We start from the raw sequence: 23,922 nt of genomic DNA on the forward strand, positions 1-23,922 counted from the left end.
TTTGTGGCAGTGAAAATAAACTGGCAAAGTCCAGCTCTTGCCATTCAGTTTGTCAGATGATGAAGACCAAAACAGAATGTTCCATCAGAATTTTAATTTTTAAATACGATTGTCACATTGGGAAAATGAAAGTAAACACAGTAAAATAAACTGTACAAAGGCAAAGTAGAATAAGAAAAAAATTTTTACTAAAACAAAATTTACAGAGGTTTCCAGGTAAACCATACAAAATGGACATAAGCTTCTTTTTTGAAGGGAGAAGTCTATACTTACAGCAACGTCACAGCGTTATTAGTGAGGGCTATGATGTTTGTTTTATGTTCCTATTTTGGTTCAAACAATCAAACTTGTTCCATCTACAGCGTCTAAATAAAGTTAGACTTGGCTAGAGGGTATATTCTTGTTGTTTTTTTTTTTTCCTGGAGGGTATATTCTAAAGAATAACTGGTTAGCTGCTTTGAACCAATACATTTAATTAGATCACCATAAAGGCATGGGAGGGAAGGAAGGAACTTACAAAATAGTAAAACTATCTCCTTCTTCAAAAATGAAAATAAAGAAAAATACCCACACTCCTGCAGCTAATTCACAGTGCTTTATACTTAAACCATGATGGGAAAAATGAATAAAAGCAGGATAGGGGCCACTACTTTTAAATGTTTTGCAACAATCAAGATGATACTTCTAGCCTCTGCTCATGCTTTGCAACAGTGAATCAGGACAAGACATAGATTTGTTAATGTGCATTTAATCACCAAAGGACTGAAGATGTCTGGGTTTTTATTCTGTAATGTTTCTAAGACTGTGTCCATTAAATGCAAACAGAAAAGGAAGAAGTATTGGCAGAACAGGAGAAGCGATGCACACTTGATCAGGTTGATTTAAATATTATTCATGGCATCTAGCCTAGTCCATGCTCTAGCTGTTTCTATGACTCGGGCTTCATTGGTCTTCCATGCTCCACCTATCGTTTTCTAATGGGTCATCTGGATTGGGAGCACTTAACAAAGCCTGGATCAATAGCAGAACTGTGTGGATCTGCAGTGCTGGGGACCATTTATTTTCCAGAATATCTAAACATATTCCCCCCAACTTGTCTACATTAGGGTGATAAATTTTGGTCATGAAACATATACTTTAGGGGCTGCCATTGGGTATTCTTCTGGAAGGAATAATTTTCAAGTTTAAAAGTCCCTCCCTCAAAGGGGGAATCTTGGGGGCCAGCAATGACCACGTGAAAATAACAGGCGTTGCTCCCATCTGGTTCTGCTTTAGTACCGGGAACTGGTTCTGCCAGCAAACACTGGGTTTCCTTGATAATCCTGTGGGGCAGCCCGGCCATCTTGTCAGATCCCGAGTTTGGCGTCTGGTCTTGTCTCCAGCCCCGCTTGCCTAACACATGTGTCGATGCCATTTAATTTTAGGCACGGCCATTGGGGAGGCCTCCCTGAGGAAGTGGCATTGTAGCAGAGCCCGAGTGACAGGAGGGCGTGAGCCAGGAGAGCAGGGGCAGTGCTCCACGCGGAGCTTGAGCATCTCAGTTCAAGTGCAGATTAGTCACTGATGCTATGGGTTGTATTTCACGCGTGATGCCGAAATTGCAGCATGCCAGTGTTGATTCTCCTCCTCGTGAGCACAGGGTAAATGATTATGCCATCTCTCTTTTGTGGGGAGAAAAATATATTTATGTTTTCTTCATAAAGATCGAATGACTTGTCATTGTAGATCCTTAGGTTTATTTAAGATGATAATTGTGTCTTAGGGTGTAAGTTAAATTTTGGGAGTCTTATTGGACAGTTTTGACAAGTAAGGCTCTTTCTGCCTGTTTCCTGCTACCACATTTTCAAGGTACTTGACTCAGGTAGTTGGTGTGGCTGAGTTAGGCACAGGCAGGAGGCTTGAATAAGTCATGACGAATGTGGAGACCGAGGAAAAAAAAGAGACCAGGAGACTGCTGAGTAGGTTGCCTCCTCACGGCTCTCATGCATGAGATATGGCCATGCCCCAGCCCTGGCTTCCCTGAGAGTCTCTGTGTTGCTTCTTGAAGTGTCTGTTCTCCCACACATGGCATTCCGGGCATGGGCCACACTCGAGTGGGTATGGCCTGGGTCATTTTTCCCTGCAAGCTTGGATCAGCTGCCCCACTGCCCTGCCCCACATATTCCAGGCCATTAGTGACAGCTTTAGAATCAGTTCAGTCGTTAGGTTGCCTGTTGTTAGGGGAGGTTTCCCTGCCCTGAGCAGGGATCTCCGTGTACTGGAGTGTTCTGCAGCCAGCGTCTTTCATGGTGTGTGTTTGTTTAGATGGGGCCAACTGGCTGACTTTTTTCTGCCAGCCAGTGAAGAGCTGGAATGGACTGGTTCTGCGCAAGCCCATTGATATGGAGAAGCGTGAGCTGGTGCAGAGGCAGGAGGCCACCCTGCTGGACCTGCGAAGTTACCTGTTCTCGCGCCAGTGCACCTTGCTGCTCTTTCTGCAGCGGCCCTGGGAGGTGGCCCAGCGTGCCTTGGAGCTGCTGCACAGCTGCGTGCAGGAGCTGCAGCTCCTGGAGGTGAGTCGTCAGAGCGCCAGGCCCGAGGCCCTGGGCCACAGCTACCAGTGCTCAGGAAGGGTTTCTTTTCCTGAGTGTCCTTCACCTCCAGTGTACCGTTGGCACAGGTAATTTTTATACTGATTAATTGCTTTATAATGTCATTTCCACTTTCATTTGGGTGGAGTTCCTGCCGGTCCAAAGTAAGACTCTTACATGAGTGTCTTTATTTTTTATTTATTTATTTATTTTAAATCAACAAACCAAAACATACAAACATGAACATTCTTTTCTTTTCTTTTACACGTGAGCAGGCATCAGTAATCGAACCTGAGTCTCCGGCATGGCAGGCGGGAACTCTGACACTGCGCCATAGTGTCAGAGTGTCATAGAATCGCCTGCCTGAACATTCTTTTTTTTGTTGTTTATTTTATTTTATATTTATTTATTTTTTACATGGGCAGGCACCAGGAATCGAAGCCGGGTCCTCTAGCATGGCAGGCAAGCATTCTTGCCTGCTGAACCACCGCGGCCTGCCCTGCCTGAACATTCTTAACATACAAATATTCCCACTTTCTCCCCATTTCCCCAAAGGGACTTTGCAAATACTTCCTTATTCACTGTTCAGATCACTCTGGGATTTATCCAGGCCTCACACGAACCTGGACAACCTGCAGAATTCTCATGCCCTATTCAAGGTTCCATGTACTTATGGTGTTCAGTTAAAATGTCCACAGACATTAATTTGGGAAGTGCATTAGTCAAATTATAAATTTTATTCCAAATAAACATTTCTTGCTTTAGTCTCACACAGAAGTTGAAGTTTTACAACATGAATGACCATCTATTTTCAACACCTTACAATATTGACGTTCTTTTGTTCTTCCTCACACAAAGACATTTTTTAATTTGTACATTTAGTCGCTATCTTTATACACTCTAGGCATTCCTAGATTATACCATCTCAGTCTTTGTCTGTCTTTCCTTCAGGTCTCATATGTGCCTCCAGCCCTTCTCCCTCTATCATTTTCACATTCAGCTTCATTCAGTGTACCTACATTATTGTGCTACAGTCAGGCAGTATTGTGTTATCTATTTCTGAATTTTTACAGTCAGTCCTCTTGTACAATCTGTATCCCTTCATCTCAATTACCCATTCTCTAGCCTATTTCTATCTCCTGATAACCTCTGTTCTTAACTAGAATTCTCCAAGTTCATTCATTAACATTAATTCATATCGGTGAGACCATATAATATTTGTCCTTTTCTTTCTGGCTAATCTCACTCAGCAAAATGTGCTCAAGGTCCATGCATGTTATTATATGCTTCATGATTTTATTGTCTTACAGCTCTGTGACATTCCATTGTATGTATGCACCACAGCTTGTTTAGCCACTCATCTGTTGATGGACATTCGGGCTGTTTCCATCGCTTGGCAATTGTAAATAATGCTGCTATAAACGTTGGTGTGCAAATGTCTGTGTCCTTGCCCTCATGTCTTCTAAATAGATACCTAGCAATGGTATTGCCGGGTCATATGGCGATTTTATACTTAGCTTCCTGAGAAACTGCCAAACTGCCTTCCACAGCGGTTGTACCATTTGACATTCCCACTAACAGTAGATAAGTTTGCCTCTTTCTCCACATTCTCTCCAGTGCTGGTCATTTTCTGTTTTTTTGGTAATGGCCATTCTGCTGGGTGTGAGATGCTATCTCATTGTGGTTTTGATTTGTATTTCCTTAATAGCCATGGAAGTTGAGCATCTATTCATGTGCCTTTTAGCCATTTTTATTTCCTCTTCTGAGAGGTGTCAGTTTATATCTTTTGCCCATTTTTTAGTTGGGTTGTTTGTGTTTTTGTTGTTGAGTTGACGAATCTCTTTATATATTCTGGATACTAGACCCTTATCTGATGTGTCATTTCCAAATATTATCTCCCATTGTGTAGGCTGTCTTTTTACTTTCTTGACCAAGTTCTTTGATGCACAAAAGTGTTTAATTTTGAGGAGTTCCCATTTATCTATTTCATTCTTCAATGCTTGTGGTTTGGGTGTGAGATCTAGGAAACCGCCTCCTATTGCAAGTTTATAAGGTATTTCCCTACATTTTCTTTTAAAGATTTTATGGTCTTATCTCTAATGTTTAGGTCTTTGATCCATTTTGAGTTAATTTTTGTATAGAGTGTGAGATATGAATCCTCTTTCATTCTTTTGCATGTGGATATCCAGTTCTCCAAGCACCATTTATTAAAGAGACTGTTCTGTCCCAGGTGAGTTGTCTTGACTGCTTTATCAGAGATCAGTTGTCCATAGATGAGAGGGTCTATATCTGAACACTGTATTTGATTCCATTGGTCAGTATGTCTATCTTTATGCCAGTACCATGCTGTTTTGACAACTGTAGCTTTGTAATACTCCTTAAAGTCAGGTAGTGTGAGATCTCCAACTTCATTTTTCTCTCTCAGGATATTTTTAGCTATTTAGGGCACCCTTCCAGCAAATTTGATTATTGGCTTTTCTATTTCTGTAAAGTAAGTTTTTGGGATTTTAATTGGTATTGCATTGAATCTTGTTCTAGTTTGCTAGCTGCCTGAATGCAACACACCAGAGACGGATTGGCTTTTAATAAAAGGGGATTTATTTTGTTGGTTCTTCAGAGGAAAGGCAGCTAACTTTCCACTGAAGTTCTTTCTTACGTGGAAGGCACAGGATGTCTCTGCTGGTCTTCTCTCCAGGCCCCTGGGTTCCAACAACTTTCCCTGGGGTGACTTCTTTCTGAATCTCCAAAGGCCTGGGCTGAGCTGCAAGTGCTGAGATGAGGAATGCCAAGCTGCTTAGCTGTGCTATGTTGCGTTCTCTCATTTAAGCACCAGCCAATTAAGTCAAACCAGTCACTCATTGCAGCAGACACACCTCCTAGCCGACTGCAGATGTAATTAGCAACAGATGAGGTTCACGTACCATTGGCTTATGTCCGCAGCAACAAGACTAGGTATGCTCACCTGGCCAAGTTGACAACTGAATCTGACTAATACAAATCTATAAATCAATTTAGGTAGAATTGACATCTTAACTATATTTGTGTATTTCATCTATGTTGTCTAGTTCAGTAGCATAAAGTTGTTCATAGTATCCTCTCATTACCTCCTTTATTTCTGAGGGGTCGGTAGTTATGTCTTCTCTTCCATTTCTGATTTTATTTATTGGCCTCCCTGCTCTTCTTTTGGTCAACCTTGCTAAGGGTCCATTAATTTGATTCATTTTCTCAAAGAACCAGCTTCTGGTCTTGTTGATTTTTCTTGACTGTTTTCGTGTTCTCAATTTCATTTATTTCTTTGCTTTTGTTTGCTTTGGGGTTAGTTTGCTGTTCTTTCTCTAGTTCTGCAAGTGAACAGTTAATGCCTCGATTTTTGCTCTTCTTTTTTGATATAGGCATTTAGGGCAATAAATTTCCCTCTTAGCACCGCCTTTGCTGCATCCCATAAATTTTGATATGTTGTGTTTTCATTTTCATTTGCCTCTACATATTTACTGATTTCTCTTGTGATTTTTTCCTTGACTCACTGATTGAGTGTGTTGTTGAGCCTCCATATATTTGTGAATTTTCTGGCCCTCTGCCTGTTATTGATTTCCAACTCATCCTCTATGATCTGAGAAAGTGTTTGTATGATTTCAGTCTTTTTAGATTTATTGAGGCTTACTTTGTGACCCAGCATATGGTCTATCCTTGGAATTATCCATGAGCACTTGAGAAAAATGTGTGTCTTACTATTGTGGGTGTAATGCTCTATAAATGTCTAAGTCTAGTTTGTTTATTGTATTATTCAAATTCTGTTTCTTTATTGATCCTCTGTCTTCACGTTCTATCCATTGATGAGAGTCGGAAACTGAAGTCTCTAACTATTACGATAGCTGTATCTATTTCTCTTTTCAGTGTTTGCCTCATGTATTTTGGAGCACTCTGGCTCAGTGCATAAATATTTAGGATTGTTACATCTTCTTGTTGAATTGTTCCTTTTATTAATACATAGTGTCCTTCTTTGTCTCTTTTAATTGTTTTACATTTTAAGCCTAATTTGTTGGATATTAGTATAGGTATTCCTGCTCTTTCCTGATTATTGTTTGCATGAAATATCTTTTCCCAACCTTTCACTTTAAACCTGTGTTTGTCCTTGGGTCTAAAATGTATCTCCTATAGAGAACGTATAGATGGGTCCTGTTTTTCAATCCATTCTGTCAGTCTATGTCTTTTGATTGGGGGAGTTTAATCTATTAACATTTAGTGCTATCACTTTAAGGGCAGTACTTTCTTCTACCATTTTGCCTTTTGAATTTTATGTGTCATATCGAATTTTTCTTCTTTTTACCTTTACTAATAGTCTTCATTTCTACACTCTTCTCCACACCTCTCTCTCCTGTCTTTTCTGTCTCTAGTGCTCCCTTTAGTATTTCTTGCAGAGCTGGTTTCTTGGTCATAAATTCTCACAGTGATTTTTTTTTTGTCTGAAAATGTTTTAATTTCCCCCTCATTTTTGAAGGACAGTTTTGCTGGATATAGAATTCTTGGTTGGCAGTTTTTCTCTTTTAGAATCTTAAATATATCATACCACTGTCTTCTCACCTCCATGGATTCTGCTGAGAAATCTATGCATAGTCTTATTGGAATTGGACTTCCCTTGTATGTGGTAGATTGCTTTTCTCTTGCTGCTTTGAAAATTCTCTTTCTCTTTGACATCTGACGATCTGATTAGTAAGTGTCTTGGAGGATGTCTGTTTGGTTGTATTCTCTTTGGAGTATGCTGCATTTCTTGGATCTGTAATTTTAAGTCTTTTTATAAGAGTTGGGAAATTTTCAGTGATAATTCCTTCCATTAGTCTTTCTCCTCCTTTTCCCTTCTCTTCTTCTGGAACACCCACAACACATGTATTCATGTGCTTCATGTTGTCATTCAGTTCCCTGAGTCCCTGCTCATATTTTCCCATTCTTTTCTCTATATTTTCTTTTGCTTGTTGGATTTCAGCTATCCCATCCTCCAATTCACTAATCCTATCTTCTGCCTGTTGTAATCTAACATTGTGGGTTTCCGTTGTTTGTTTCATTTCTTCTACTGTATCTTTCATTCGCATAAGTTCTACGATTTGTTTTTTTCAGACTTTTGATTTCTTCTTTTTGTTCACTCACTGCCTTCTTTATATCCTTTCTCAAGTCTTTGATTTTAGTTTGGATGAGGTTTTCCATGTCTGTTCAGACATCCTAAACTAATTGTTTCAAGCCCTGTATCTCATTTGAATTGTTGGTTTGTTCCTTTGACTAGGCCATATCTTCAGTTTTCCTAGTATGACATGTTATTTTTTGTTGGCTTCTAGGCATTTAATTTACTTACTAGTGTTCTGGACATTGTTTTCACTCTTTTACCTAGGATTTTCTTGCTGGATGACTTTGTTGTCTGTCCGTTCTTTGGCATTCAGTTCAGCCTATTCTAGACCTCTAGCATAGGTTTTGTTTAATGATCAGAATTTTTTCGTTCTTGTTTTCTTGTTTCTTCCCCTGCCTGTATGGAGCTTTTTTTTGGTTTGTTTTCTTAGGAGGGTCTACTTAGATACTAAAGACTGCAGTCAGATTTTCCCAGACCAGACTGGCATCCTCTCAGGAGGAAAGAGTCACCTGTATCAGTTTTCCTTGAGGGTGAGATGCAGCAGGTTGACAGACTTTCTTATGAAGCCTGTAGACTCTGTGCTTTTCCTATCTTGCCCAGTATGTGGTTTTTGTCTGCCTATGGACCCCACCTGGATAAGGTAATGTGGTACCTTTAACTTCAGCAGACTCTCCCTACTGGGGGCATGGTTGAGACAGAGGAGAGGCTGTAGGATGGTTTTGATTGCTTTGTTTTCCAGCCCCTGGGGCCTGAAGTCCTTGTGGGAGGGATTCCACCTGAGCTGGGCCCCACCCCTCTCTTGGGGAAGCCACAGCCTCCAGGGAATTTCCTCCTTTCACCTGACCAGCCTCTTTGTCTCTCAGGCAAGCTTAATTCCACCCTTGCCTGGGGCAGTTGGAGCCTGAGAAACAGTTCTATGTGGGATCGCAGCTGGTCCAGCTTGTCCAGACTGGTGTCCCCTGTGTATCCAGTCACTGATGTGGCCCCAGCAGTTGTTCTGAACTATTCCTGGTTATTTACTAGCTGCTCTGGAGGATGGACTAGGTATCACACCTCACTAAGCCGCCATCTTGTCCACTAAGCTGAGTGTCCTTAATGCCATTTCTAAGATTGCTTTGGCTTAGACTGGCCCCACAGAACCAGGTTTTGCCCACCAACATTTATTTTATTGCACAACTAACTTTCACATTTGACATGTACATGAACATGCAGGGAAGGATGTGAGTGGTACACGGCAGGCTGTGCCCTCTTGATTGGTAGACACTTAGGGAAGATGGACTGTGAATGTGTGTGAGTGTGAGAAAGGCCTTAGCTTGTTTGTCTACAAGGTAACATTGGCCTGGAAGGGTGAATCCATGCACAGACTGCTGTACTTTTTCACTGCCCACAGAGTCTCAACTTTTTAAGGAGCTTTGAAGATACCCCTTTACCAGGGAAAATGCACATGTACACGTACAAAATAGTCTGTCTGGTTTCAGAGAGTTGCCCCTACTCCCACACCGCAGCTGGGAGCTCCTTTCCGAGTGGTCCAGTGCCATTGGACAAATGAGGAGCCAGGGCCAGAGGGTGCAGGTGACTTACCTGAGCCGCCTCCGTAGTTGCAGAACCCAGATACCCAAGCCCCTGCTTGGTGTCGTTTCTGCTCTATTCCACCAATGAATGTGATCATTTCAAGCCTTTTTAAAGAAGTCATAGCATATAATTGTATTGTATTGGCTAAGCCATTAGTAGAGATAGTATTTTGTAATATATTAACTTTTATTTTTTGTAATGAGAATATTAGAGAATAGGGTCAAAATTCAGTTTGAAATAATCAGAAGAGGTTTAAGCAGGTTTTCTTCTGATCCAAATAAATTATTTTAGCTCATTGATTGCTGAAGGAGAAATTCTTATTTCAGAGCAATTTCTTTAGGGTCTAACTCAGCTGAACCACAAACTCGAGAATTTAGGAATTATTTTCAAGTTATTTTTCTTCCCTTGGACATCTAATCAAGTAAGAAGGAAAAAATGCATTTTCTAACTTGAAATTACTTTATTTTGGCTACCTATACTTGTATAGATTCATATAGTCTGATTTGGTCACTCAAATCTATCTGTACTGACCAAACCTCTTGTGGCAGGGGCACCATTTGTTAATAGAATAGTGCTGCGTCGTGTGTGCCTAGATTTAGATCGAGTTCAGAGATTTTTGTTTTAATAGTAGATTGGGGAGAAAGATGGGTTGATCACACACACAGCACTTTCAAATTAGGGTACTCCTAGGAAGGCTTGTTACCAAAGGTTACTGACAGTTTGGGGCAAGTGTGGGAAGGCCAGAAAGGAGACGATAGGGTCCAGTCAAATTGCAAACTCAAGGATTTAAGAATCCGTCTCATCATTTTCTTGCTCTGAAATAGGTTGGCTGTCAGGCTGCCGAGGTGGGAAGGGACCAGGTAGGCAATCAGGCTGGAGAGCATGTTGGGAGTGCTGCCTGGAGGTGGAGGTATTGTGGCCTTCTGAGAAGGCATGACTGGACTGCAGTGACTCTGTAGAGAAGGACCCCAGTATCTCCAACAAGCCAGGAGGGCAGGGAGCCCACTGAGCTATCCCATTCCGCTCCCAGGGCAGAGTGCAGGGTGGGGAAGGCAGGTGAGTGCAATGCAAAGCTGTCCAGTTCAGAGTGAGAGTGATCTTTTCTCACGTGTCATTTTCACTAGTGCTTTTTCTCATCAGAGCTTAATTCTCATCCTGGTGGGTCCAGACAGTGCCTGGCCAGTGAATAGTAGCTTCACAGGGTATATCTTATTTTGACAAAGCAATGTAATTGCCTCCTTTTTTAGCTTTCTCTGCTCAGTATAGGTTCTTAGACAGCTTTCGCTGGTCTCTTGGTGTATCCTATAACTTGGTCATTGTAGAAGTAGTTGAAAGTAGGCCAGTTTTTCCCCTTGGGGCTAGAAGGGGACATCTGTTGGACCAGATGGTGTGGGCTCTCAGTTCCTGGGAGCGTTTGTGGCCGAGGCTCAGCATTTTCACCCACGTCCTGGCCATTGGCGTCCCTGGCTCGAACCTGGCCCGAGGAGCGCTTGGAGGGCACATGAGGTCTTCCCATTGTTTTATGTCCTTCTTAGTCATGGCGGCCCTTTTTGGGGGGCCCTTTTCTTCTCTGGATGAGATTGTCCTAGACGTGTTGGTCTTTCCTCAGGTGGGTGCTGTGTCTGTGCTGCACTGCTTTGCACTGCTCCTGGTTTCATGCTCTCCCTTTGGAGGTGAGGTGACCAAAGCTAGATTCCAGGTGAGGACAGATGATCCACTTTCATGGTCTCCATGCCCCACTCCCGTCGCTGCTGCACCCACCTTTTGAGGGCTGCCTCTGCCCAGAAAGAAACGCTCCAGGGCTGCGCACAGGGCTGCGTGGGTGCCCAGGAGGGCTGAGCTGGGCCGGGCCGCGGCCCAGGAGGGCTGAGCTGGGCCGGGCCGCGGCCCAGGCACCGCTGCCCCTCACTACCTGAATGGCAGCTTCCCCATCTCCCCTTCCTGATGAGGAGATCGAAGCCTTCCCTTGCACACCTCTTACAGATGAGAGGGTGAGCTGCAGCAGTGTACCAGCTCTCTGAAGGTTCAAATGACCTCATTACAGACTTTGTCTTTTCTTTTTTCTATGGCAATTTTTATTACAAAAAGTTGAACATTTTCTCCATTTAAATGTGGAAAATGCAGACAAATATACAAAAGAAAATGTCTACTGCTTGTTTGCACAGCAAGAGGTTCCCTTTTTAGCCTGCCACCTCTCTATACACAGATGCTCTGCTGTTTATTTAATTGGTTCCACATTGGATGTATAGATTGGTTACAGTTTGTCTCACTGGCACTAATGAGTGTCCTTGCACATAAACCTTTATCTGTAAATTCGTGCAAGCAGAATTGCTAGATAACAGACATACGTTTTAATATACGTTGTCTAGTTGCCTTTCAGGAAGCTCCCTTTACAGTTGCGCCGGTAAGCCCGCTTTCCAGCACCTTTGGTAGGAAAAAAGGTAATGTGTGTATATTTTGATCTTTACCACATTGGTGGGTGAGAACAATATAGGGGGAAAAACTCTATTTTTCTTACAGTGATTCCCCAATAACTTTTTTTTACTGTCAGCATCAGTCCTGTTCTGTCTGTTGCCAGCTTAGGACCTGATTTTGGTAACAGGCAGTGTGGGTCAGGAGGGTCCGACCCCTCGCGATGCCAGAAGAGGCACCCAGTCCAACGGGTGAGATGGCCAGAACCACACATGGAGGGCATCATGGCTGGCATCCCTGTATGTGAACAGGGGTACTCATGTGCTCAAGGTTTGCAGGTTGAGTGGAGAGTGTGGACCAGGCTTGCACTCACCAGTGATTCGACTGGGGTGGGTTTTCCGAGGTTTGGGCCAGGCAGAGGACCACAGCAGAGGCACTGGAGGGGATTTGACCAGTGTTGATGGGGCACTGGCCCTGCAGCAGCCCTTCTGCCGGTGCTCTTTCTTGGAAAGGGTGGTGAAGGTGGGAGCCCCTGTCATGAGGACCTAAACTTGAGCAGCAGTAGGATTGGACGGAAGGGGCACAGGTGGAGGCTGCGCAGGGGGACTTGGTGAGGAGTGATGGCTCTCTGCAGGTCAGGCCTAGACAACAGGGAGCTGTCCGGAGTCCTCCCAGACACTGTGGCAAACACGGGGACAAAGAAGAAGTGGGCCCTGCCTCCCCTCGAGACACCCACAGGCAAATGCACTGAGATGAGCAGTCATGGAAAGTCTGTTCCAGATGCAGCAGGAGCAGAGAGAGGGCAAGGCCTGCTCTGCAGAAGCTGCCGTTCCATTCAGGAAAGCTTTCCCAAGTGCCTCTGTGTCCCAGGGGAGGCTCTCCTCCTGCCAGAAGAGGCTCTCCTCACGCGTCAGGTACAAGTCCCGTGCCTTGCTCTGGGTACAGGATTTTCAGGGCGGGCAAGACAGACACTCTCTTCCCCTACCCTTTAGGAGCTTCTGCAGGGAGTGAGGAGTATGTGCTGGGGCCCATGGCCAAGATGAGCTGTGCGGGCGCCTGGGAGAGCATGCCACACAGAGACTGGTGGGCTAGGACTTTGCCGCTTTTTGTTCTTGCGGAGTCTGGCTCTTCCTTCTGTGGGCACCTCCACACTCTGCTCCTTGGTGTTTTCTTTGTCCCCTGTGGAGCCATGTGGATCAGAGACTCCATTAACTAGAAGCTCTGGGCCTGACCCTTCAACGCCAGCACCTCCATTTCCATAGCAGGTCCGTGTGTCACCAAGTGTGCCCGAGGAGAGTGATACTCACTGCACGCTTTCACAGACCTGCTACCTCAGGTAGTGTCTTGGGAGGTGAAAGGCCCTGGACCTGGCATCCACTGCTCAGAGCCTGCCCTGCTTTATGACTGAGGAAGCCACAGTCCTCAGGCTGAGCAGGCTGGGTCCAGGGCACCAGAGCAGGGGCTGCCAGGCTGGCGTGTTTTGCACCTCCTCTGGTGATGACCCATCCTGTGGGCTTGAAAGTCTCAGAGCTTTATAGAAATATCTTTCGATCATATAATTTTTTTTCTTTGCTGATTTTTCTTTTTAAAAGGACTTATGTAATTCATTATCTTTAAAGGATCAGACAGTTGAATGCTTTTTTAAAAAATATTTTTATTGTAAACAACAACCAGGCATACAGACATTTTTGACATGGTTACAGTCAATGGCTCGCAGTATCATCACATAGTTCTGTGTTCATCACCATGATCTTTTTTTTTGAACATTTGCATCTCTCCAGCAAAAGAAAGAAAAAACTCATACATACCCCTTAACCACTCCCTTTCATTGACCATTAGTATTTCAATCTACTTAATTTATTTTAACATTTGTTTCCTCTATTATTTATTTATTATTTATACATATTTTTTACTCATCTGTCCGTACCATAAATAGAAGGAGCATCAGACACGAGGTTTTCACAATCACATAGTCACATTGTAAAAGCTATATCATTATATAATCATCTTCAAGAATCAAGGCTGTTGGAACACAGTTCTACAGTTCAGGTTCTTCCCTCCAGCCACTCCAATACACCATAAACTAAAAAGGGATATCCATATAATGCCCAAGAATAACCTCCAGGATAACCTCTCGACTCTGCTTGAAATCTCTCAGCCACTGAGACTTTATTTTGTCTCATTTTCTCTTTCCCCTTTTAATTGAGAAGCTTTTCTCAATCCCTTGATACAGAGTCCCAGCTCATTCTAGGATTTCTGTCCCACATTGTCAGGGGGATTTACACCCCTGGGAGTCATGTCCCATGTAGGGGTGAGGGCAGTGAATTCACCAGCTGTGTCAGCTAAGAGAGAGAAAGGCCACAACTGAGCAACAAAAGAGGTTCTGTGGGGGTGACTCTTAGGCCTAATTTTAAGTAGGCTTAGCTGATCCTTTACAAGAATAAGTTTCATAGGGGTGAACCCCAAGATTGGGGGCTCGACCTATTGATTTGATTGTCCCCACTGCTTGCAAGCATATCAGAAAATCTCCAAGTGGCAAAGTTGAATATTTCCTCCATTCTCCCCAGTCCCTGAAGGGGACTTTGCAAATACTTCTTTATTCACTGCACAGATTACTCTGGGATGTATTGGAGCATCAAACTAACCTGGACAAACCAACAAGTCTCGCACCCTATTCAAGATTCCATGTGCTTATGGTGTGAACTAAACTGACCATACAAGTTAAATTAGGAAATGCACTACCCAAAATATAAATTTTGTACCAAATAAACATCTTTTAGTCTCACACAGAAGTTGAAATCTTAAAACATAGATGATATCATCGTCTACTACCCAGTCTTCTGATATACTTTAGTCCTTTCCAGATCAGCTTCATTCGTGTCTCTGCTCGATGTCTGATCACTTTTTCAACTTTCTAAACAGTTCCTTTATGGGGTACTGCTGGCTTTCATAGCTTCAGAGCTCTAACTCTGAGTCTCAGGTGTCACATAAATACCTGAAGTTACTAGGGAAGACCAGGTTATATATTAACAGCTCAGTATCTCCAAATTTAGAAATAACAGCTACAGTTCCTGAATATATGTGATTGCTGTAAGAACTTGCAATGTAGGACCCTTTACAATAAATCCCAACCTGATAACCCCTGCTCTCTCAACTTCAATTCACTGAGTTTTTATATTATAGTTAGTCCATATAATTGAGGCATGATATTTTGTCTTTTTGTTCCTGACATTTCATTCAATATACAGCTCTTAAGGTTCTTTCATCTAGTTGCGTGCATTACAACTTCATTTCTTCTTGCGGCCACTCAGAAGTCCATTGAATGTATGTATCACAGTTCCCCTTCCATTCCTCAGTCGTTGTATGTCCGCGACTTCTCGCTCAGCGTCAAGCCCCCGGCCGGCGGGTGAGACAATGAGGAGAGACAGAGAGACGCAGACAAATCCGCGCTGGTGAGAAACACAGGTCCAAGACACGTAGCAGTTGTAAGCACAGACCTTTACTGGAGTTAAGCTTGCATACTCTCAGGCAGATTCCGCGCGGGACAAGATACCCCGCGGGGGGACAACCTCTATGCGGCCGTCAGGTACGGCTCCCTATGGGTCGTCTCCACCCACCCTGTCCGGGTAACCTCTTATATACTGTGCCCAAACCCAATAGGTTAGTGCCACGTATACAGAGGTGATTGGAAGATAGGGTTGGTGGGCGCGTACGTCATAAGCGGAAGCAGGATGTGGGCGCCATCCTGGCTCACTCGATGGGCGGGGGGAACTCTAGAGCAGGCTGCAGCGCGTCCACTAGGCCTGACCCGGGAGGCGGCTCTCCACAGTTGTACCTTTAGGCCACTTCCATTCATCATAGGTCACAAACACTGCTGTCAGAAACACCAGCGTACAAATGTCCATTGAGTCCCTACACTCAGTTCCTCCAGAGTTGTACTGAGCAACCGGGTTTCAGCCTCATATGGCAACCCCACCCCTAACTCCTGGGGAACCCCCACACTGCCCTCCAAGGGGCTGCACCTCTCATTTCCCTACCAACAGTGAATAGGTACATCTCTCTCTCCACCTTCTCTCTAGCACTTGTTTCTCTCTGTTCTTTTTTAAATAGTTTTATTCACACATCATACAATCCAGCCTAATTGTATAGACATGCCTTTGCTAGGATATTGTGTTTGAAGACATTTCCTTTTCTTACGCAACATAATCCATACCCCTTTCCCAACCCCCCCACCTGTTGACATTCAGTTTTGACATAATGCCTGTGTTACCGTTCTGGTTTGCTGGCTGCCGGAATGCAAAGTACCAGAAACGGAATGACTTTTAAAAAGGGGACTTTAATAAGTTGCTAATATACAGCACGGCATCATCTGCTAGCTTTCTCTCCTGGTTTCCTGTTTCATGAAGCTCACCGGGAGGCATTTTCCTGCTTCATCTACAAAGTGCTGGCTGGTGGACTCTCTGCTTTGTGGTGCTGCAACATTGTCTGCTCTCTCTGAATCTCCCTCTTACTCCAAATTTTTTTCTCTTTTATAGGATTCCAGTAAAGTAATCAAGACCCACCCAAATGGGTGGAGACATGTCTCCACCTAATCCAGTTTAACAACCACTCTTGTTGAGTTACATCTCCAGGGAGATGATCTAATTACTGATTTAAATATACAGTGTTGAATAGGGATTATTCTACCTTTATGAAATGGGATTTTGATTAAAACATGGCTTTTCTAGAGTACATGCATCCTTTCAGACCAGCAGTTATATTCAGTGGAAGCAGTTACTGATAACACTAGACCTTAGCTTACAGTAATTGTACTTTTTCCCATATTCTATTTTCAGCACTCTGCAATACAGACATTTATTTGTTCTCCCTCATGCAAAAATAGTTTTTATTTGTATATTTAATTACCACCATTGCAAACTCTAGACTTTCCTACATTATGCCATGTCAGTCTTTACCCTTTATATTTCCTTCTGGTTTCATGTGTGCACTAAGTCCTCCCTCTATCATACTCACATTCAGCTTCATTCAGTGTCCTTATGTTGTTGTGCTACAATCAAGTAGTATTGTGCTATCCATTTCCGAATTTTTAAAAATCAGTCCTGTTGCACAATCCATATTCCCTAAGCACCAATTGCCCAATCTCTATCCTGTTTCTGTCTCTTGATAACCTGTGTTCTTAACTTCAGTTCTCCAAGTTCACTCAAAAGTTAGTTCATATTAGTGAGACCATACAGTAATTTCCTTTTGTTTCTGGCTAATCACCTCAGCATAATGTCCTCAAGGTCCATCCACATTGTTACACACTTCACGACTTTATTTTGTCTTACAGCTGTGTAATATTCCGTCGTATGTGTATACCACAGCTTGTTTAGCCACTCATATTGATGGACATTTGGGCTGTTTCCATCTCCTAGGAATTGTAGATAATGCTGTTATAAACACTGGTGTGCAAATGTCTGTTTGTGTCCTTGCCCTCATGTCCTCTAGCAGCGGGATTGCTGGATCATATTGCAATTCTATTCTTAGCTTCCTGAGAAACTGCAAAACTGCCTTCCACAGCGGTTGCACCATTTTACATTCCTACCAATGGTGGATAAGTGTGCCTCTTTCTCCACATTCTCTCCAGCACTTGTCATTTTCTGTTTTTTTGATAATGCCCATTCTGGTGGATGTTAGGTGGTAACTCATTGTGGTTTTGATTTGCATTTCCCTAAAAGCCAGAGAAATTGAGCGTCTTTTCATGTGCCTTTTAGCCATTTGTATTTCCTCTTCGAGAAGTGTCTGTTCATATCTTTTGCCCATTTTTCAGTTGGGTTGTTGTTTTTTGTTGTTGAGTTGAAGAATCTCTTTATATATTCTGGATACTAAACCCTTACCTGATATGTGGTTTCCAAATGTTGTCTCCCATTGCATAGGCTGCGTTTTTACTTTCCTGGCAAAATTCTTTGATGTACAAAAGTGTTTAATTTTGAGAAGTTCCCATTTATCTATTTCATCCTTCAGTGCTCGTGCTTTGGGTGTAAGATCTAGGAAACCACTTCCTATTACAAGTTTTATAAGGTATGTCCCTATGTTTTCTTCTAAAAGTTTTATGGTCTTAGCTGTAATGTTTAGGTCTTTGATCCATTTTGAGTTAATGTCTATATAACATGAAATTCTTTTGCATCTGGATATCAGTTCTCTAAATGCCATTTAGTGAAGAGGCTGCTCTGTCCCAGCTGAGTTGGCTTGACCTCCTCATCAGAAATTAATTGTCCATAGATGAGAGGGTCTATATCTGAACACTCTATTTGATTCCATTGGTCAGTACATCCATCTTTATGCCAGTACCATGCTGTTTTGACCACTGTAGCTTCTAATATGCTTTAAAGTGTGGTGTGTGAGACCTTCCACTCATTTTTCTTTCTCAAGATATTTTTAGGTATTCGGGGTACCCTGCCCTTCCGAATAAATTTGGTTTTTGGTTTTTCTATTTCTTCAGAGTAAGTTTTTGGGATTTTAATTGGTATTGTGTGAATCCATAAATCAGTTTGAGTGGAACTGACATCTTAACTATATTTAGTCTTCCAGTCCGTGAATATGGTATGCCCTTCCATTTATTTAGGTCTCCCATGATTTTTTTAGCATTCAGATTGCAATCTGAAAAGGAAATCAAGAAAAAAAAAATTCCATTTAAAGTCGCAAACAAAAGAATAAAATATTTAGGAATATATTTAACTAAGGATACAAAAGACCTATACACAGAAAACTACAAGAAGTTCCCTTCTGTTCCTATCCTTTGAAGTGTTTTCATCAAGAAAGGATGTTGAATTTTGTCAGATGTCTTTTCTGCATCAATTGAGATGATCATGAGGTTTCTCTGCTTTGATTTGTTGACATGATATATTGCATTAATTGATTTTCTTATATTGAACCATCCTTGCACCCCTGGGATGAATCCCACTTGGCCATGGTGTATAATTATTTTACTGTGCTGCTGGATTCAAGTTGCAAGAATTTTGTTGAGAATTTTTACATCTATATTCATTAGAAAGATAGGTCTGTAATTTTCTTTTCTCGTAGTGTCTTTGTCTGGCTTAGGTATGAGGGTGATATTGGCTTCATAGAATAAGTTAGGTAGCCTTCCCTCCTCTTCAATTTTTTTGAAGATTTAAGCAGGATTCATACTAATGCTTTCTTGAATGCTTGGTAGAATTTGCATGTGAATTTGTTTGGTCCTGGACTTTTCTTTTTTGGAAGTTCTCTGATGACTGTTTAATCTCTTTACTTGTGATTGGTTTTTTGAGCTCATCTGTTTCTTCTCAAGTCAATATTGGTTGTTCATGCCTTTCTAGGAAGTTGTCCATTTCCTATGTGTTGTCTAGTTTATTAATATATTGTTGCTCGTAGTGTCCTTCCATTACCTCCTTTATTTCTGTAGGGTTAGTGGTTATGTCTCCTCTTCCAGTTCTGATTGTATTTATTTGCATCTTCTCTTTTCTTCTTTTTGTCAACCTAGCTAAGGGTCCATCAGTTATATTGATTTTCTCAAATAACCAACTTCTGGTTTTGTTGATTTTCTTGATTGTTTTCATGTTCTCAATTTCTGTTATTTCAGCTCTAATCTTCGTTCTTTCTTTTTTTTTGCTTACTTTAGGGTTAGTTTGCTTTTCTTTGTATAGTTCTTCCAAATGAACAGTTAATTCCTCAGTTTTTGCTCTTCTTTTTTGATATAGGCATTTACGGCAATAAATTTTCCTCTTAGCACTGCCTTTGCTGCATCCCATAAATTTTGATATGTTGTGTTTTCATTTTCATTTGCCTCAAGATATTTGCTGATTTCTCTTGTAATTTCTTCCTTGACCCACTTTTTTTAAGAGTGTGTTGTTGAACCGCCATATATTTGTGAATTTTCTGACCCTCTACCTGCTACTGATTTCCAACTTCATTCCTTTATGATCCAAGGAAGTGTTTTGTATGATTGCAGTCTTTTTTTAAATCTATTTACTAATTAAAAAAATAAAGAAACAAAATAAAACAACATACATAATCAGTAATTCACAATATCATCACTTAGTTGCATATTCATCATTTCTTAGAACATTTGCATTAATTCAGAAAAAGAAATAAAAAGACAATAGAAAAAGAAATAAAACGAACACAGGAAAGTAAAAAAAAAAAGAGGATTATACCTACCGTACACCTTACCCCTTGCTTTCATTGATCACTAGCATTTCAAACTAAATTTATTTTAGCATTTGTTCCCTCTATTATTTATTTTTATTCCATATGTTCTACTCCTTTGTTGACAAGGTAGATAAAAGGAGCATCAGACACAAAGTTTTCACAATCACACAGTCACATTGTGACGGCTGTATCATTATTCAATCATCCTCAAGAAACATGGCTACTGGAACACAGCTCTACATTTTCAGGCAGTTCCCTCCAGCCTCTCCATTACATCTTGAATAACAAGATGATGTCTACTTGATGCATAAGTATAACCTCCAGGATAACCTCTTGACTCTGGGATCTCTCAGCCATTGACACTTTGTCTCATTTCCCTGTTCCCCCTTTTGGTCGAGAAGGTTTTCTCAATTCCTTGATGATTGCAGTCTTTTTAAATTTATGGAGACTTGCTTTGTGGCCCAGCATATGGTCTGTCCTTGAGAATTATCCATGAGTATTTGAGAAAAATGTGTATCCTGCTATTGTGGGGTGTATTGTTCTATAAATGTCTGTTAAGCCTAGTTAATTTATTTATTATTCAAATTCTCTGTTTCTTTATTGATCCTCTGCCTAATGTTCTATATATTGATAAGAACAGGTAATTGAAGTCTCTCTAACTCTTATGATAGAGGTGTCTATTTCTCCCTTCAGTTTTGTCAGTGTTTGTCTCATGTATTTTAGAGTACTATAGCTCAGTGCATAAATGTTTATGATTATTATGTCTTCTTATTGAATTGTTCCTTTTATTAATACATAGTGTCCTTCTTTGTCTCTTTTGATTGTTTTACATTTGAAGTCTAATTTGTCTGATGTTAGGATCACTACTCCTGCTCTTTTCTGATTGTTGTTTGCATGAAATATTTTTCCCAACCTTTCACTTTCAATCTGTGTTTGTCCTTGGGTCTAAAATACATCTCCTGTAGACAACATATAGCTGGGTCCTGTTTTTTAATCCATTCTGCCAGTTTGTGTCTTTTGATTGGGGAGTTTAATCCATTAAAATTTAGTGTTATGACTGTAAAAGCAATACTTTCTTCTACCATTTTGCCTTTTGGATTTATATGTAATATCTAATTTTTTGTTTCTTTGTTTTTTTATCTGTTTACCTTCATTGATAGTCTTCATTTCCACATTCTTCTCTAGACCTCTGTCTCCTGCCTTTTCCTATTTGCCAGTAGTGTTCCCTTTAGTATTTTTTGCAGAGCTGGTCTCTTGGTCACAAATTCTCTCAGTGATTGTTTGTCTGAAAATGTTTTTATCTCCTTCTCATTTTTGAAGGATAATTTTGCTGGATATAAAATTCTTGGTTGGCAGTTCTTCTCTTTTAGAATCTTAAATGTATCATACCACTGCCTTCTAGCCTCCATGGTTTTTGCTGAGAAATCTACACATTGTCTGATTGGGCTTCCCTTGTATATGATGGATTGCTTTTCTTTTGCTGCTTTCAAAATTCTTCTCTTTGACATTTCAGTCTGTTTTGTAAGTGTCTTGGAGTATGTCTGTTTGGATCTATTCTGTTTGGGGTACGCTGTACTTCTTGGATCTGAAATTGTATGTCTTATAAGAATAAGAGATAGGAAATTTTCAGTGGCTATTTCCTTCATTAGTTTTTCTCCTCCTTTTCCCTGCTCTTCTCCTTCTGGGACACCCCCTACATGTATCTTCATGCACTTCATGTTGTCATTCAGTTCCCTGAGACCCTGCTTATATTTTTTCATTCTTTTCCCTGTATTTTCCTTTGTATGTTGGATTTCATATTCCCAGTTCTCTAGTTCACTAACCCTTTCTTCTACCTCTCAGATCTGTTGTTGTTGGTTTCCATTTTTTTTTTTTTTTTTTTTTTTTATCTCTTCTACTATGCCTTTCATTTGTATAAGTTCCGGGATTTGTTTTTTCAAACTTTCAATTTCTTCTTTTTATTTTGACTTTACTTTTGATCAGATTTTCCATGCCTGTCTGTACATCCTGAATTAGTTTTTTCAACTCCTGTATCTCATTTGAGTTATTGGTTTGCTCCCTTGACTGAGGCATATCTTTGATTTTCCTAGTGTGACTCATTATTTTTTGTTGGCATCTAGGCATTTGTTTTCTTTGTCTAGTTTATTCTGGAGGTTTTTCTTATTCTTTTACCTAAGATTTTCTTTGTGGATGGCTTTGTTTTCTAACTTTTCTGACATTTAGTTCAACTTATTTTAGACCACTAGTATAGGTTCTGTTTTATCAGAATTTTTCAGTTCTTGTTTTACTGTTTCTTCCCCTCCCTATATGCAGCCTTTTTGTTTGTTTGTTTAGGAGGGTCTCCTCAGACATTATGGACCCCAGACAGATTTTCCCAGACCAGACTGGCCTCCTCTCAGGAGGAAAGAGTTGCCAGCAGCAGTTTTCCCTGAGGGTCAGACCCAGCAGGTTGTCAGACTTTCCCATAAAGCCTCTAGACTCTGTGCATTTCCTGTCCTGCCCAGCATGTAGCACTTGTCTGCCCACAGCTTCCCACCAGTGTAAAGTGATACAGTGCATTTTATTTCAACAGAATCTCCCTGCCAGGGGTGTGATTGTGACACAGGCTGCAATAGTAGGTGGGCTTTGATTTCTTCTGTTTTCTATCCCTTGGGGCATGAATTTCCTGAAGGAGGGCCTCTGCTTGAGCTGGGTCCCACCTTTTTCCTGGGGAGGTACAGCCTGTAAGAAATTGACTCTTTTTTTTTCACCTGACTAGTTACTTTGTTTCTCAGAGGAGTTAATTCCACCCTTGCCTGGGGCAAACCTGATGCCTGAGAAGGCTTCCAGTTCTACCTAGTGGGGCTGTTAAATAATAGAAACAAAGGGAGGGTGGATCCTTTTCAAGAGCAGGACCCCCCACTCCTTGGATTTGTCTATCAAGAGTTTAAGTTGGTACACAGCTCTATGTATCTCCAGGCTGTATGTGCCCCCCCTTTTATTGTTTTAGGGTCCAGTCCTGTTCCAGTGTTTTGTACTGTCCAACTCAAAAATCCTCCTTTTCTTTTTTTTCCCCCCCTTTTCCATCAACCCTGCCCCCTCTTTGCCAGGGCAAAAATTCCCAGTACGTTTAGCTCTTATTCCAGGTTTATCTGAGCTGGGGGCCTATATTTAGCAGTCAGAATTTGTTAACTAATTCTTCAAGTGAAGCTTGGTTAAGCTAAGCCCCTGCTGCTAGTAAAGTCTGTTTCCTTTCCCCTTGGGGAACCCAGGCTGCCATGCCCATGGCAGGGGCTGGGGGGGCAGGGGCGCTGGCCTCCGTGTCTCTGGGACTTAGAGCTCTCTGTGGGGTTTCAGATGGTCCGACTTGTCGCAGGCTGCTGTACACTGTGCGTCTGGTCACTGCTGTAGCCCACGTAGTTGTTCTGTTCCTGACTGCTTACTGGCTGCTCCTGAGGGCGAGCTAGATCTCACACCTCACTAAGCCACCGTCTTGCCCCTACTCACTTTGGTCTTGATAGTCTTATTTTTGTTCTCTGGGTGTCTTGTGGGAGCCCTTCACATACAAGTCAGTTTCACCAGCATCATGCAGCTCTTAACTTAGCAGCTGCTGGAGAGTTAATCCCTAAATTTCTGTCTTTAACTTCGTTAACATAGTTCACCCAGGCTGAGAGACCTCTTGTAAGATACAGCACAGTGCTCATGCCACCACGGAAAAGTTATCACTGCCAGTTATGATGAAGGTGTTGTGAATTGTGGGACACATCCCCCTTTCCCCATGCTCCTGGATGCTACGATGAGAGCAGCACATCTTAGAACTGATAATATATAGTGGATCCTTTTTTACTGCTGATAGTATAACTTAAAAAACAATTTTTTTTTTCTAATGGAAAGGCTGAAATAGAGACAGAAGTTGGAAGGGTAATTCAGTGGACCCATGGGTATCTTCCCCAACTACAACAGTCACCAGCTCACAGCTGTTTCTCATTTCATCTGTGTCCCCGTTCACTCCCCCTCACCTCTCCCTGGATTAGTTTTCAAGCAAATTTCAGGCATCATATTTTATCTGGAAATATTTTAGTGTGTATCTCTAAGCAGCAAGGTGTC

At 41.7% G+C, this 23,922-nt stretch overlaps 1 protein-coding gene and 1 pseudogene across 4 annotated transcripts in view; one reads left to right on the plus strand and one right to left on the minus strand.

Annotated features, from left to right (window-relative positions):
- TRAPPC10 (trafficking protein particle complex subunit 10) overlaps positions 1-23,922 on the plus strand; it is a 118,494-nt gene that overhangs the window by 65,764 nt on the left and 28,808 nt on the right. For all 4 annotated transcript variants that reach the window (XM_077119129.1, XM_077119130.1, XM_077119132.1 and 1 more), the window contains one exon: positions 2,305-2,552. In XM_077119129.1, coding sequence (XP_076975244.1) covers positions 2,305-2,552 — 248 coding nt within the window. The remainder of the gene's footprint in view (positions 1-2,304; positions 2,553-23,922) is intronic.
- Positions 882-1,372, minus strand: LOC143648747 (ubiquitin-conjugating enzyme E2 N pseudogene; annotated as a pseudogene).

The sequence above is a fragment of the Tamandua tetradactyla genome, chromosome 10 (genome assembly GCF_023851605.1).
Source record: "Tamandua tetradactyla isolate mTamTet1 chromosome 10, mTamTet1.pri, whole genome shotgun sequence".
Taxonomy (NCBI): domain Eukaryota; kingdom Metazoa; phylum Chordata; class Mammalia; order Pilosa; family Myrmecophagidae; genus Tamandua; species Tamandua tetradactyla.